General features: G+C 38.4%; 1 protein-coding gene across 2 annotated transcripts in view; it reads right to left on the reverse strand.

Annotated features, from left to right (window-relative positions):
- Nucleotides 1–17,186, reverse strand: part of GRB14 (growth factor receptor bound protein 14) — a 124,729-nt gene that overhangs the window by 21,428 nt on the left and 86,115 nt on the right. For both annotated transcript variants that reach the window (XM_058549126.1, XM_058549127.1), the window contains 3 exons: nt 6,121–6,246; nt 3,922–3,998; nt 421–558 (listed from right to left, as the gene is read on the reverse strand). In XM_058549126.1, coding sequence (XP_058405109.1) covers nt 421–558; nt 3,922–3,998; nt 6,121–6,246 — 341 coding nt within the window. The remainder of the gene's footprint in view (nt 1–420; nt 559–3,921; nt 3,999–6,120; nt 6,247–17,186) is intronic.

A 17,186-nucleotide genomic window follows, 5' to 3' on the forward strand; every position in this document is an offset into this window, starting at 1 on the left:
AAAGGAATTAAAGAACAATTACAGACTCCGCTGAGTGTTACTAAGTACATCAACATCAACAGAAGTTCAGAAGTGGGCAAGACCAGGCATGATCTGGGATAAAAAGAAAAGATGTGAACTAGGCTGGGCCTCAAAATCTGCAGCGTAGGGTGAGGAGAAAGGGCATGAATTCAGAGTTGGGAAAAAATGAGCAAGGTATGTGGTACTGTAATAAGAGTATCTAGATTCCATCAAAGGATGTATGTTGAAACTAGTGGTAAATAAACTTGAATCATTTTTAAACAGATTACAGCAAATGCTTGGAATCCAAAAAAATTACCAACTCCTGACATCAAGTAATAAAGTAATAAAACAAAGTAAAACCCATTTTAACTTACAACTTTTATATGATTCATAACACATCACTGATATTTTAATTACCTTTGATGTCCCTTTAGTAGAAAAATATAAACCAGATCTTCTTAGAAGGAAGTAAATCTTTTTCCAGGACTTCTTTCCCTGTTCTTTTGCATGTAAGAAGCCATGGATTTCAGGATATGTGCTTGAACTCAGAAACATCTGGAAGAAAAATCAGACACTCTCATACTGTTTTTGAATCAATGATATTGTAGCCTTATATTAATCATGTTAAGATTTCAAATAGAAACAGGTAAAATCTAATAGCGTCAATACCACTTATACACCATTGCAGAAATGACAATGTATATATAACAGAAAGCAAGTCTTTTGATAACCTGAAGCAAATTCCAAATGAAAATACGTTCACAAAATATACATTCTAAGGGATCAGTACTTGGCCAAACACCAAAATTATAAGCTATTTGAATGTCCATTTGAAAAGCTAGACTTCATCTATGGAGTTAAATCCTGATACTTTTCTATGATTTTGCTTGAGAACCTATCAACTTCAACTTCACTATGGTATAAGTAAGACCACAATCCTGACTTCAGATATTCAATTATTATGAAACTTGAGCCAAGTTCACCTCCTTGATGAGGGTAAAGCAAACAATCTCTTCTTTGTCCTCTATGGTTCTCAGCTGCAGGTGGGGATGGCAGATTGTGTTTTCCAAAGAGAACTGCAACAATATCTTCCATCCCACACGCTCTTTTGCAAAGTGATCTTGCCAATGAACCATGAAGAGGTGGTCTGTTTCTCCACCCCCTTGAATCTGGTCAAGGCTTGTGACTGCTTTGACCAACAGAATATGGCAGAAGTGACAGCCAGTTCTAACTGCAGTTCTTAACTAACCTGAGGGCTTCCACTACTTAACTCTTAGAAGCTAGCTGTCACATAAGAAATGCGACTACCCTGAGACAGCTATGTGGTGAGAAGCCCAGAGCAACTGGAAAAGCCCTGAAGGATAACACACCCTGTGGAGAGAGAAAGAGTGGCCAGGAGTACCAGGCACATGTAGTGAAAAGCCATCTTAGAAGGGGATCCTAAATCCCACTGTGAGTCAATGTGCCTCAGTGATGACCCACCCAGTTAAAGCCTTCCCAAATTCCTGACCCATAAAATTGCCAGCAAAATGTGAGTGGGTACTTAAGCCATTAAGGTTTGGAATAGTGTGTTACATAGTCATAATTAGCTGAGACAGCGGGCACGTGTTGGTCAGGAAAACGGGAATGAAAAGGAAGAGTGGTTGTCCTCAGCGTCCTTATTAAGACAGTGAAATGCATTAGTGTCTCATTAAAAGAAGAAAATAGAAATCCCTATGAAGAAACAAATGCAAAATGGAAAAACTGAAAGCAAGAGAAATTGTTAGCTAAAACAACGTAACATATTTTAAAAGGCTACTCAGGGGAATGCTGATAGTAGATATTTATGTTTTTCTAAGTAAATTACTAAGAAAAATTTAATGAGCCACAGATATTAATTAATTGTCATGCAAAACAGGCAAGTAGGTTTTTTAGTTTGAGTGCTTTCCAAGTTATTAAACCAAACCAATTAAATTTTAAAAAGGGAGTCATAGAGGTCACACTGGAAAAAGAAGGAATGTTTTTTTTTTTTTTTTTTTTTTTTTTTTTTTTTTTTTTTGTGAGGAGATCAGCCCTGAGCTAACATCCGCCAATCCTCCTCTTTTTTTTTTGCTGAGGAAGACGGCCCTGGGCTAACATCAGTGCCCATCTTCCTCCACTTTATATGGGACGCCGCCACAGCATGGCTTACCAAGCAGTGCGTCGGTGCGCGCCCGGGATCCGAACCAGCGAACCCCGGGCCGCCGCAGCGGAGCGCGCGCACTTAACCACTTGCGCCACCGGGCCGGCCCTTTTTTTTTTTTTTTTTTTTTTTTTTTTTTTTTTTTTTTTGTGAGGAGATCAGCCCTGAGCTAACATCCGCCAATCCTCCTCGTTTTTTTTTTTTGCTGAGGAAGACGGCCCTGGGCTAACATCGGTGCCTATCTTCCTCCACTTTATATGGGACGCCGCCACAGCATGGCTTACCAAGTAGTGCGTCGGTGCGCGCCCGGGATCCGAACCAGCGAACCCCGGGCCGCCGCCGCGGAGCGCGCGCACTTAACCGCTTGCGCCACCGGGCCGGCCCAAGAAGGAATGTTTTTAAAAGTAGAAACATTGCCTCAGTGGAGAGAAGAGGTCAGGGGCACATGCAGGACTATCTGATTTCAAAGCTATAATTTTTTCTTGTTTTTATAAATTAACATTAAAGTAATATAACTATATTATAGGAAAATTTGGGAAAGGAGGCAGAAGAAAAACTCCAATCCATCGCCCTGTCATAATCCAGTAGTGAAGCATAGAGAAGCCCTGAGAGTTGGGGCCTGGGGCACTACTGCTGCTGCCACGAATGTCCTAATATTCTCATGGGCTGTCTGTGAAAACCCTGTAGCACAGAAGTAGCTTTTAGAAAAATCTCTTCAGACTAATCATATTTCTAAAATATTGTGAAGTGCAAAAATGAAATATAACCTATTAGAAAGCCCACAGAAAACAAATCCGTGATACCCAATATATTTACCAATATATTTAAATACCAATATATTTAAAGTAATATCTCTGTTGGAAATATTAAGTTGTCTTCATTGAAAATCAGAGAATACTGAATGGGTTTGGGGATGCCCAGGGCTTAGATCAAACAGCAACTATTACAAAGACACGGCTCAACAATAACCTGTTAACAACTGTAGAGCTTCTGATGTGAAATCTACTAGTCCATTAAAAATAAAATAATAACTGAAATCATTCTTTCATTGCAATGAAAATATTTTGGAAAATGATCACCTAAAGCCACTGTGAGTTTGGAAGAAATGAGCCCAAAAGATGCAAAACTAAAGAGATTTTTAATTAAATAATTATATTCTTAATTCAGCAAAGATATTTCACAATTCTACTCAAGTATTTCCAACACAGCTATTACAAATGTAGCTATTATTAGTGCATGAAATAGATATATTCTATATCTTTTCTTCTTCTTTCATTTAATTGCTAAATATCTTACCACAAATAGGATTGAGGGCATTTATTATAAAAGTTAATACTAATCTGTTAGTAAAATGTCTACAATTTACAGGGAATTTTGATTTTTCAAAAGACTAACATAATCTTTAAACACATCACAGAGCAAAACTCTGCAAGTTTCCTTTCACGATATACATTTTTCAAATGCTTAAAATCCTTTGACAATTGGCCAAAACTGGGAAGAATAACATTGTTAGGGGGCTTTATTGATACACGGAATTCTTTATCCATGTTTTGTTCTTTTTTTTTTTTTTTTTTTTTTTTTTTTTTTTTTTTTTTTTTTTTTTTTTCTTTCCAATTCTTTTCTTTTCAGTTTTACTTCCAGTAAAAATTAATCATTCAAGGCATAACATTCCAAAATCTGGGCATGTATAAATATGGACCTTAAAGTTTCCCTTTATTATGTTACTACTCACGTATCTTAATGAAAATATATTTTACCTGCAAAATCTGTGTGGGGGATATTTCACCATTGGTTTCAGTTGCAAAAGACACCATATGCTCTGGAAAAAAAAATACTGACGAAAAGATACAGGTTACATTATTCTAAAACCTATGCTAGAAAGATTCGATTATGACCAATATAGTAATCTAAAGCAAAAGTTCTTTAAATCAATGTGTTGAAATTCACCCAACGTGTTTTTAAAAATACCGATCCCTGGACTCTACCTTCAGGTTTCTTAACGAGAAAAGAGGAGTAGGGCCCAAAGATGAGCAAACCCCTAAGACGATGCTGATGCAGAGATCCCTTGTACCTCTAGTTACAAAACACTGCCCTCAGGGTGCCAGTGTGCTTGCTCCCATCTCTCTTCCCTGAGTCCTGCAACCAGTCCAGCAGGTATTAAAGGACTATCAACTCCATTTTATAAAGTCAAGGATCACAGAAATAAAGGGTATACCCAAGGTCACAGCCCACAGTGTAGAGGAGCCAGGACTTTAACTAGGGCCAGGGAGCTAAAGGTCCAGTCCTTTCCACCTACTGTTTTTCCAAACTTGTATAATCATAAAATTCACCCAGGGCAGTTGTTGACAATAGGAATTCCCACACCTTGTTCCTGGAGTGTCTAATTCAGTGGGTCTGGGTAGGTTCCAGATCCTGCATTTTTAACACGCACTCTCTCCCTCCCCTAGGTAATTTGTATGATCAGATGAGTTTGGGAAAATATATTCTGCTATACTTCCTCTAGGATATGGGTTTTTTCAACAGTAGTTCTCTCTTTTTTTGTGGGTGTGAGGAATATTAGCCCTGAGCTAACATCTGTCACCAATCCTCCTTTTTTTTTTGCTGAGGAAGACTGGCTCTGGGCTAACATCAGTACCCATCTTCCTCTACTTTATATGGGACGCCTCTACAGCATGGCTTGACAAGCGGTGCGTCAGTGTGCACCTGGGATCCGAGCCCCTGGCCGCCCCAGCTGAGCGCGCGCACTTAACCGCTGCACCACCAGGCCGGCCACTCAACGGTAGTTCTCTTAACATTTGCCCTAAAGTACTGTGTTGTGGGGGGCTGTCCTGTGCATCGTAGGGTGTTTAGCAGCATTCCTGGCCTCTACTCGCTAGCAGCCCTCCCCACTCCCAGTTATGACAACCAAAAACATCTCCAGACATTGTCAAATTGCCCCCTAGTTGAGAACAACTGCCCTACGTCTACAAACTGAATGTACAACCTTGTTTAAATAAAAAACAAGAGATAAAACCAAAAACAAGCACTAAATCATACGCCTTTAACTACGACTTTTAAACTCTTGCTTTTAATAAAGATTCACAGGAAAACAGTTTCCCTTCAAATTCCAATTCTATTTAATTTTTATTAGGACTCTTATTTTCTTTGTCAAAGATCATCCCAATTATGTTTCTATTAATAGGTTCCAATAAAAGAGAAAGTAAGAGGTCTTTCAGGGTTTGAAAATATTCTATTATGGTGTGTATCACATATTTTTCATAAAGGATCATTTCAATCCAATTATCCAAAACTCAGTGTAAAAGTATGCTACAGCTGCAGAGACAAAAACAATTTAAAATAATGAGCCCAGAGGCTATTCCGACTTCTCCAGATCCCTAATCTTCATTAGAATGTGACATACATTTATTTTCTTTTAAAGAGAACTATAATGAAAGTAGTATTTACTAGGTAATGCACTGGTCTTTATCTCATTTCTACTTAGCTCAGTAATTATTACACTGAAAACAAAACACTTTGGAACAGCAAGATTCACGCCAATCTTAAATTTCTGGCTAAGTTACAACACTCCCAACAATCATCAATCTGTTTTTACTTTTAAAATTTTCTCATTTAAATTTCCTAAATTCTGTGAAAAGTGTTCAACTATAACATTTTGGAAACTGTTTGAGGATATCTAATAATTCACTCCCCATATCAAATGTATTGGTTTTTTTTTCTTAAAAAGCAAGAAAAAGAAGCAATAGTTGCCTAAAACTGTGTATCTGAACTTCTGTGATGATGTTGACTAATCATTGTTAGAGTAAGAAAAAATATGACTATAATTGCAAAGGACCAGAATTCTTACCTACAATTTACCATATAGGGAATTGTATTTTATTTATAGTGACTCTTTTCTTCACATAAAATAAAATTTAACTAATTCATTTATTTTCCATAACTATTAATGGAGATTTCACTTACCATTGGGTTTTTAAAGAATTCATATTTGGCATAATTTTTTCTAAAGTATAGCTTATTTTCTTCTTCCATTCCCCAGTTAGATAGCACTTCAATCACCAGCTCATGGTCTTCTATTGTTCTTTCTGTAAAGAATGTTTCAGTGAGTATGTCAACAGATGGACAGATAGGTAGATAGGTAGGCAGGTAGGTAGAGAGATAGACAGATAGACAGATAGACAGACAGGTAGGTAAACCAATACATATGGATATAAATATCCATACAAATATACGAAATTATTTTTATATATATTATGTATGTATATACATCTATTATGTATGTATCTCTTTAAACATAGCAAAATTCCACTCAATTCTGAAATAGCCAGATTGATAAAATTTTCACCAATTTTGAATTAGTAATGTTGTATTTATGCCAAAACAGACTGTAACCTGAAGAGAAAAACCACATAAAATATTACAATGCACTCTTTACGAATTCTCAATCTCCGTTTATTGCTATGTAAATTATAAGCTGGATAACAAATCTGCATTAAGAATATGGAGCTATTCTTTTTCTCCAACTCATCATGGTGCCAAAATTAAAATATTTGCCTCAAGGTTGAACAATTCACCTCATTAGGAGATAAAAAATTTTGACAGCTTCAATATGCATTTAAGATACATAATATTGACAGCTGAGAAAAATTAAAACAAATGCTTTAAAAGGAAAATTTTAATGCAAGTACATACAATTTTTTAAGAAATCTAATTTCTTGTGGCACTTTATACTCTCAAAACTAATGTTCAGGCAAATATATTTTTTTATTAAGAATGAAGATGGGGGGGCAGCCCCACAGCGTAGCAGTTAAGTGTGTGCGCTCTGCTGCTGGTGGCCTGAGTTCGGATCCCGGGCGCGCACCGACGCACCGCTGGTCAGGCCATGCTGTGGCGGCGTCCCATATAAAGTGGAGGAAGATGGGCATAGATGTTAGCCCAGGGCCAGTCTTCCTCAGCAAAAAGAGGAGGATTGGCATGGATGTTAGCTCAGGGCTGATCTTCTTCACAAAAAACAAATAAATAAAAGAATGAAGATAGGTAGGCAGGGTGGGAAGGCACTTAGGAGAAAAGGCACTTCAATGAAATAAGCAATGACAACTTTAAAGAGGTGAATATAACACTCAAAATTCCTATTTCAGTAAGAAACTGTGATGTTCATAGCAATACTATTCATAATAGCCCCAAACTGTAAACTACCCAAATGCCTATCAACATGAGAAGGAATAAATAAACCGTGTAAAATCACACAGTGAAATATATACTACAATACACAACTGTATGGATAAATTTCACAAACATAATATTAAATGAAAGAAGTCAGACACAAAGAGTACACACTATGTGATTCCACTTATATAAGGTTCAACACAGGTAAAATAAATCTATGGTGTTAAACATCAAGATAACGGGGACAGTGGGTGAGCGAGCAGGGGCAGGAGGGGAATCACTGGGTGTGGGAAATAGTCTGTTTCTTGATCTGGGTGTTGGATCCTCAGGTATATGCAAGATTTGAGAATTCATTGAGTGGTCCACATATGGTTTGTTCACTTTTCTTAAGGTATGTCATACTTCAGTAAAAGGTTAAAGAAAAGTAACTGTGAAATTACTAATGCAGAACAGGAAATGGAGAACAGCCAAATAAGGAATACAGAAATCTTCTGCTTTTTTTGGGTGCTTCTCAGACCTTTTTGAAAAGTATCTGCGTTTCAGAAATTCAACACTCAGGAGTGATCTGTGACCTATAACACCTGGACCCTTGAAAGCAATGTCATCCTCAAATAGGAGCTTATTCATCAGACAGGAAGTTTTGGTAAGAGTGTTCAATGAATATGGATGAGTTTGAGCTAAGTGTGTATCAACACTGGGCATTCTGTTCCTAACTCCCATTGCTCTTGTTCTGTCTCGCTGACTAGCTCCCGTAGCTCCTTCTCCCTCCTAAGACACAGCCCTTGGCTCAATTCTTTTCTTTCCCCGTCTCTAAACCGATTCGTTCTCCCCTCTTCAGCCATCACTTCTGTCAAGTTCCTGGAAGTGCAATCTCCAGCTACAGCTGCTTTCACTCACACTCTAGGCCTATCTGCTAGACTTTCCACCACCTCAAACATAGTTTGTCTAAAACCAAAGTCAGTATGGTGGCTCCTCAAAATATTAACAATTCCAGCAATTCCACTTCTGAGTATATAACCAAAAGAAGCGAAAGCAGGGACTGGAACAGATATTTGTACACCAGTGTTCATAGTAGCATCATTTCCAGACAGCCAAAAGGTGGAAACATCCTAATGTCCATCAACAAATGAATGGATAAACAAAATATTGTATAGACATATAACAGAATATTTAGCCTTAAAAAGGAATGAAATTCTGACACAAGCTACAACATGGATGATCCTTAAAGATATTATGCTACATAAAATAAGACAGACACAAAAGAACAGATATGGTATGATTCCATTTACATAATGTACCTAGAATAGACAAATTTATAAACAGAAAGTAGAACGGTGGTTGTCAGGGTCTGGGGGGAGGGAGGAATGAGGAGCTATTGTTTAATGGGTTCAGAGTTTCACACGGAAAGATAAAAATGTTTTTAGAGATGGATGGTTGTGATGGTTGCACAACAATATGAATGTACATAATGCCAGTGAACTGTACCCTTAAAAATGGATAAAATGGTAAATTTTATGTTATGTACATTTTACAAAAAAATTTCAAAAACTTGAAGGGTAAACAGTCATCTTCCTTTTTCCCTCTCAAACTGCTTTTTCCTAAATTCTCCCATCTCCATTACATCTTTCACTATATCCACGCCATATCCTCCACTCTTGTTATCCCCAGATATCAGGGATTCTTTCTCCAAGCGTCTCTCACACAACCAGCAACCCCCCACCCATTCCCTCTATTGCCATTCCAATTTAGACCTTCACTTCTTCTTCATTAATCTCCAAACCTCTAGTTTCTTTTTCTTCCAATCCAACTTGGACACTGATATCATAGCAAATCTCATAAAACATTTGTATCAAAGTGACCCCTGCTCAAAAAGCTTGTCTACTTTCTACTTGTTATGAGATAAATCCATGTAATCTGGCAGTTATAACTTATTCATCCGTCCATCCATTCAACGAATATTTATTGAAGGCCTAACATGTGTCAGACATTCATCTTGGGGCTTAGAATTTTGTAGTGAACAAGACAGTCAAAAGTCATTGCCTCATGGAGCTTTCATTCTAATGGGAAGACATGGACAATAAAAATATAAATTCTCAAAGGCGATAGTAAACACTAGAGAGAAAAATAGCAGGGAAGAGAGAGAGAGGAGGGCATAGAGGAAAGGAATCCGTTTTCAATAGCTTGCCAGGGAAAGCGTCATTGAGAAGGTAATATTTGAACAAAGACCCAAAGGAGATGAGGGCTTGAGCCAAGCGAATATCTAGAGGAAGAACAAGAACAAAGTCCTTGAGGCAAAAGCAAGGAGGTAAATGTGGCTAAAGCCAAGTGAGCAAAAGAGAAAGTACTAGAAGAAGTTAGAGAAGTAGTGGTGATGAGCTGGGGGGATTGGATGGAGCCTTGCCATTCATAGTAAATTTGGCTTTTCCTCTGAGTTAGAAGCCATTTTGAACAGACAAATAACATGAAGGGACTTATGTTTTCATCAGATCACATTGGCTGCTGGGTGGAGAACTGATTTTAAAAGGCTTAAGGGTGGAAGCAGGAAGACCATTTAATACAATATTGCGATTAACAAGGGGAGAGAGGATATGGCTTGGATTAGAAGGGTAGTGGTGGATGTGTAAGAAATAGGCAGAATCTGAATGTATTCTGAAGGTAGAGCTAACAGGATTTGCTGACAAATTGGATATGGAATGAAAGGGAGAGGGTAATTAAGAAAGACACTAAGGTTCTTTGCCTAAGCTCTTGGAAGGATTGTGTTACCATTAATGAGTTCAAGACTGTAAAAGAAGCAGGGTGTTGGGAGATCCAGTGGTCACTGAGATATCAAGGGGGAAGTTGCATCCCTTTCTGTCTTTACTTTTGTCTACTTCTCACCCAAACCCTGCTGGTGTTTTCAAACTTATGAAACACAAGTTCACATTATTAAACATACAATGTGCTAAGCACTATATCTATATTCTTTCTTTGCAACTACAGTGGGAGAAAATTTCAAGGTACTGAACGGGGAAAGAGCACTGCAGTAGTATCGAGTCCCCCAGAAGGAGCACGGAGGGGCTAAGAGAAGACCATGAACTTAAGGGACTTTATGGTACAGTCAATAAGCTTGAGAGGAGCAAGAGTTTCCAAAACATTACAAGTTGGACAAGAGTTAGACAAATACTCCTCCTGGGACTTAAATGCCCCACCAGAATGTTGGAGGAGTGAATCTAGGTCTGAACCTTCAATTGAGAATATTCTAAACCTGTGCATAACTCATTTATAGAACCTGAATTTATTATTTACCCCAACAAGACTGAGAACAATCCATAAAGCAAACAATAGGAGAGTAAATTGGATGTTGCTAAGAAGGTGAAGACTGAGAGTCAAATTTAATTCAAGTTATAGAAATAAAGAAAATTATATTTCTACAAGTCTCAATCTGAGACCTTTTCCATTACTGTATTTAATTCTTATAATATCTGCAGTAGGCTAAATAATGGCCCCAAAGAGATCAGACCTAATCTCTGGAACCTGTAAATGTTACCTTTTATGGCAAACCTTTTGCAGATGTCATTAATTTAAAGATACTGAGATGAGGACATTATCCCGGATTATTCAGGTGGGCCCCAAATCCAATTATAAGAGAGAGACAGAAGGAGCTTTGACACAGACAGAAGAGGAAAGGGCAACATGACCACAGAGCAGAGAATAAAGTGATGCGGCCACAAGCCAAGGAATGATGGCAGCCACCAGAAGCAGGAAGAGGCAAGGAACGGATTCCCCCTAAGGCTCCCAGAAAGAGCATGGCCCTGCCAACACCTTGATTTCAGCCCAGTGAAATTAATTTTGGACTTCTCACCTCCAGAACTGTTAAAGATTACATTTCTGTTGTTTTAAACCATCAGGTTTATGGTAATGTTACAGTAGTCTTAGGAAGCTAATATAATAATCTAATGAGCAAGTTATACTTCTGTTCTACAGGAAATGAACCTGAAGTTCAGAATAGCACACATTTGACGATTTGAATGGCAGCCACAAGTCTGGCGCCAACTCGCTCTTTCCTCTGCACAGCATTGCCTCTCCCTTGACTACAGTTCCCACTGGAGGGGCATCCTCCGCTGCCTCTGCTGAGTCTATCTATATTCTGCTCATTCTTTCTATGTCAGCTAAAATCTCTCTCACATTCCTGCAGTTCTCATGTTTCAATTGCCTCAAACTCTTTTATTTTGAAATGTGTTCAATAAATACTTTCTAATTAAGTGAAAATAAACAATCACACTTTATAGTGTAAGGGGAAAGAAAATAATGGGCAACATTTCAAATTATATCAATCTTAATCTCACATAAATCATTTGAATTCGGACTATATTGAAAAAGAAAATAAAACTAAAAGGGTAAAAGAACCAAGCTGTATTTGAACAGCTATGACAAATGGGTAACAAAAGAAGAACTAAAGTGTAATATATGTGGTCACCAAAGAAGTGGGAGTGTAGCTGGGGTTTTGTCGACTACATGCAAATGAAGACCAGCAAACCAATCTAGAAAGGAAAAATAATGGATATGGTGTTGGCAGAAAATTTCACAGAACTATAACACCAAATGTTTAAATAATGCAATTACCAGCATCAGAAAAATATTCTGGTAATCTTAAGAAGAAAAATTTATTCAAATAAAGCTAGCAAAAACAAGAACATGTGAGAAAACAAAAGTCATACCATTCCTTCCTAGGAGACTTCTGGCACTATTCTATTGAAAATTCAGATAACATATAAGAGAGCAAATAAACAAAGTCCAGAGGATCAAATGCAGCTACAGGTTCCTACTCATACACTCATCTGGTAACAGAGAGAAAACTTTCCTATTACAGAATCTGGCTTTTTAAAATTATATTATATTAAAGAATCTTTTAAATTTTGTACATCCCCATCCCAATTTGGATACACTGTCATATACCATCCCCCAACTAAGTCTTATTATGTTCAAAGATTAATGTTACAATAATCCAAATAGCCCTAAGAGGCATAATTGATTATCAGTTAATCACTTCTTAGAGAAAATTCGTGTTTTTTTAAAAAAGGGCAGAAATCTAACTAAATACAGACCTTAATAGGGAGAAAGTTCAACATGAATATACAAGATACCTAGATGGATTACTTTGAGAGGAAAAGAAAAACGCTTAAAGAGGAGGTGAAAAGTCGCTGAAGACCAGCCTTGTCTTGCCTAGGCCTGGGCATAAGACATCCTCACCAAGACCCAAGAAGAGGAAAAACAAAACAAATACGAGTCTAGATGGTTTCCAACTAACTTTCTCCTGGCTCTTCCTCTTTAGCCCCATTCTAAAACCAAGTAGATTTTAATCAACTAAGTAATCCTACTAAGTAATTTATAATATATTTTTTAAATATCAAAAAGAAGCAAATCGGGGCCGGCCTGGTGATATAGCGGTTAAGTTCACGTGTTCCGCTCTGGCGGCCAGGGATTCACAGGTTCAGATCCTGGGCGTGGACCAACGGCACCGCTTGTCAAGCCATGCTGTGGTGGCGTCCCATATAAAGTAGAGGAAGATGGGCACAGATGTTAGCCCAGGGCCAATCTTCCTCAGCAAAAAGAGGACGACTGGCAACGGATGTTAGCTCAGGGCTGATCTTCCTCACACACACACACAAAAAAGAAGTAGCAGCAGCAAATCAGTTCTATAACTAATGGCTCTTTGCTGCAATGTTCAAAAACAATGATATTAGGAGCTGTCACCCAGAGTGAACTTAGATTCATTTTGAGTTATCATTTGAGAAACGACCCTAGGTAATTCTCCCATAAACTCATCAAGATTCTTTTTTTTTTTTTTTTTTTTGTGAGGAGATCAGCCCTGAGCTAACATCCGCCAATCCTCCTCCTTTTTTGCTGAGGAAGACGGCCCTGGGCTAACATCGGTGCCTATCTTCCTCCACTTTATATGGGACGCCGCCACAGCATGGCCCACCAAGCAGTGCGTCGGTGCGCGCCCGGGATCCGAACCAGCGAACCCTGGGCTGCCGCAGCGGAGCGCGCGCACCCAACCGCTTGCGCCACTGGGCTGGCCCCCTCATCAAGATTCTTTTAAAGACCTTATTTTTAAAACTTCATAAATCCATTTAAAATACTATATTAAAATATATTATTAAACTTCACAAATATAAGTGTATTTTAAAAAACTATCTGAAGTATTTTTCATGCATTGGCAAGTGAATTTCAATGATCAAATACCACTCCCGCGTAGGTGGAAAAACAGGAGAGAAGCCCTCTTAAATCACTTCAAAACAGCAACCAAAAGGGAGAAAAAAGGAAAGAAAGCCTCCAAAAGAGTAAAAAAAAGCTTTTTAGAAACAAAAACAAAAGCTTCATATTGCTTTAAATTTTATTTTTGTTTCTGATAGATAAGTGAAGTCTGATGGTAACAGAATGCCATATTAGCAAATAACGATAACATATAATTCTATTTTCTATTTAATTTTCTGAAACTTTTTCTTAAAAAAAAAAAAAAAAGAAGAAAGAAGTTTCTTCTGAAACTGTTGATTTAACTTCAAAGTCTTTTAAAAAACCTCAATCTTCCCAGAATGGAAAGTGTTCACCTGTGACCTCCTGCCTGGATTTCTTTGCTGAATCCACCGAAAGTATAGCGTGCGGCTCAAATAGAAACCCGAGTCCCTACTCTTCTCATCACTCGATAAGAGAAGAAACAAAAGTGGCTTTTACCTCTAATTCGCCCAGAAAACAATTCTCTGTATACCTTTGTTACAGGAAACTCCAGGAGACAAATGGTCCTTGGACTTCTCTGCGCTAGGCAGAAACTACATACATTTTGTCAATCTTATTTTCAGATAAAAATGAACAGCCTCTGACCAAGCAACCCAAAAACTGGAGAAGCAAAGACTAAAACAGGGCTCAATTTCTAACAGGTTCCTTAACCTAAGGAAACTACTTAACACCGGCAAGATCCCCCGGAAAATTGCCACCGCCAGATTCAGCTCCCTAAGTGCACTACTAGGAGAATCTTGACACTTAAGCCTGATGGGTGTAAAGGCCTTGTGGATCGTTCTTCAACAAATCGAAATAGTCCTCATATTAACTCAGACTCAATGGTCACCACTGGTATTCACAGAAAGCCTCATTTTTCCACAAAGTGTTTGTATATGTGTTATCTCAAGCTGACTGGTAAATACCTGAAGAGCTTAAAACAGCTTCCATAAATTCTAAGTTACCCAATGCATCCTTTAAGGACTCAGAGTACATTTCCATTTGGATGTGGCATGTGATTTCTTTGGCTTCTTTTCCAAGTCTCTTCCTTCTATGTACTTTGTAATCCATCCTTTGAACTGTCTGATATAAATACCTTACAGTTTAGTACAGCTTAGTTCAAAACCCATTTATTTGTCCTAGGCCCTGGATTATAAAGATGTATGCATACACAGAGTCCCAGCTTTCATGGAATTACCGTCTAATTTTAATAATATGATCACTATTAACTTAGTTGTAGAAAATGCTACAACAGTGCAGAAGATGGGTACTGGGCCCAATTTCTGGGTACTTGGGGCTTCAGGAAGATGTCTGAGCTAAGTCTTTAAAAATCTTTTAAAAAGTTTTAAAAATTGCGTTTATTTTTTTCTGATTACTAAAATACTATAGTTCCATTACAGAAATTTGAAAAACACAGCTGACAATCACAATTCATCTTTAAACCTATCAATCAAGTATATTCCCTTCTTGTCTTTGTTTCTGGGCCTATGTGAGTATATGTGTATATATATTTCACAAAATTGGGGAAATATTGCATATATGTAAAAACATATATATATACACTCACACACACATACATTTCCTAAATTTTGTGAAAAATATATACTTCTATTCAATCATCATTACAACATGGCATTTGCCCGCATCAGTCTTCAAAAAAAGAACTCCAAAAACGTGATCAAAAGCTGCATAATCTTAGATCCTATGGATGCACTGTAATTTATAACATTCTCCTATTATTTTATACTATTAGGCTTTACTTTTCCAATTAATTGATATTGTAAATAACCCCGCTTAAACAGCCTTATATCTATTTCTCGTCCAAATTTGCTTGTTTCCCACACCCACCCATAGCATGTACTTGTGGGAACATCACCTCCCAGGACACAATTCATCAATATCACTCCTAGTGCTTCCTACACCACTCTGTCATTTTCAGGATTTGCAATTTCCTAACGGATGTATGAGAAGGGGTAGTGCCAGCAAGTATCCTGATCATCTCAAGGAACAGCTTCTGAGCAACAGAAGTCTGTGCCCAAGGGCCGGGCATATGGAAGAAGCAGATGTGTCTCCCTACTTGCTCTCACAAGGAAAAGGGGATTCTACTTCACAAGGCTGAGCGTGGGAGCCTCCAACTGCTTTTCTCTCTCTCCTCTCCCCAGATTGTGGCACTAGGTTAGCTGTCAGTCAGCTTGGACAGCTGAGAGTTTTCATCTTACTTTGTTTTCATAGGTATTCTTAGAAAATGGCTAGTGGTTATACTGTATTGTCATTTTTAATTAAAATTCCAAGTAAGCCTTAGAAGATGCATAGCAGTTAGGCAGGTAAAGATGGGCGAGAAAGGACTTCCTGAGAATCTTAACAGCACGAGCAAGGAAACCAAGGAGTAGAAACTGTAAGGTACGCAGCCAATTCCAGGCAGTTCTCTACTATATAAACTAAGAGGTGGGAGAGGCGAGACACAAGGCTGGAGTTACGATGGGTGCTCAGGTCGCAGGTGCTACAAGCCCTGCAAAAGACCTTGGGCCCCAATGCAAGGAGAATGAGGTCTGCATGCAGATGGATAACCCTGGTATGACCAGAGGCAAGAGGACCAGCTGCAAGGCTAATGTAATACGAGAGGAGAGAGATGATGAGGTCTGACTCAGGCTAGGAGAATACAGACAAGGAAACATCAGCTGGACCAGGAGGCAGATTTAGTGACAAGCACTCTTTGCTGGTTTCACAGTTTCTATCTCCAGACTTAGCGTGCCACCAGGACACCATGTCTCCTCAAAGCTCAGGTCACGGCTGCATGAGTCTAAGTACAGAAGGAAGCCCAGTGCCACGTGTCCTAAAGGCTTCACAATTCTTTCTGCTAGTGATGAGGGTGGTCACAACTCTGACGGCTGGTAGCTTCCAAACAGCACAGAAAGTATGACGACATGTCAGCTCCACACAACAGGAAAAACACTTGTGCCTCTTTTCATAAAAAAGAAAAAGAGCGAAGGAGCAGCTTCAAAGCAGGCGGCTGTGAAGTGTTCCCTCACCGCCACTGTGCATTGTGTCTTACAGATCACGTGGCTACAGCTGCACACATAAAAACGGTTTCATTAAAGGCCTCCAGTCACTCATTTTGCTTATTAAAGCCACTCTGCAATGATATTCACAATGGAAATCTCAGCTGTCTCTAGCAATGACACCAAAATACAATTAATTCCTCTTCCTGAGGAGTTTATAGGTATGCGCTTGAGGTATTGTGTTAATTGCCACTGCTTCATACCACGGCTTCAATCAGGAATCAAAATGGGAGCAACACAAACACGGATCCCATTAAGTACCAGAGGACTTAAAACTGAAGTTTTTCCCCCTACCGTCCTCTTACAAGGATTATGAAAGTAGAGGACTCCATCTGGGGAACTACAGTGACATCCAGTGGCTGTGAAGTAAAACACACCAGTTACAAAACTTGGTATGTTATATCATGAGAAGGGGACATATTTGTTGATATACTGATATGTTAAATCCAATGTCTATAAAACTATGTGTACAACTAGAACCTCATCATAACATGATCCCAAATCAGGCAAATCAGAGATTCATAACAACATCAAGATGTTTAGCT

This window comes from Diceros bicornis, chromosome 10, assembly GCF_020826845.1.
Source record: "Diceros bicornis minor isolate mBicDic1 chromosome 10, mDicBic1.mat.cur, whole genome shotgun sequence".
Classification (NCBI taxonomy): domain Eukaryota; kingdom Metazoa; phylum Chordata; class Mammalia; order Perissodactyla; family Rhinocerotidae; genus Diceros; species Diceros bicornis.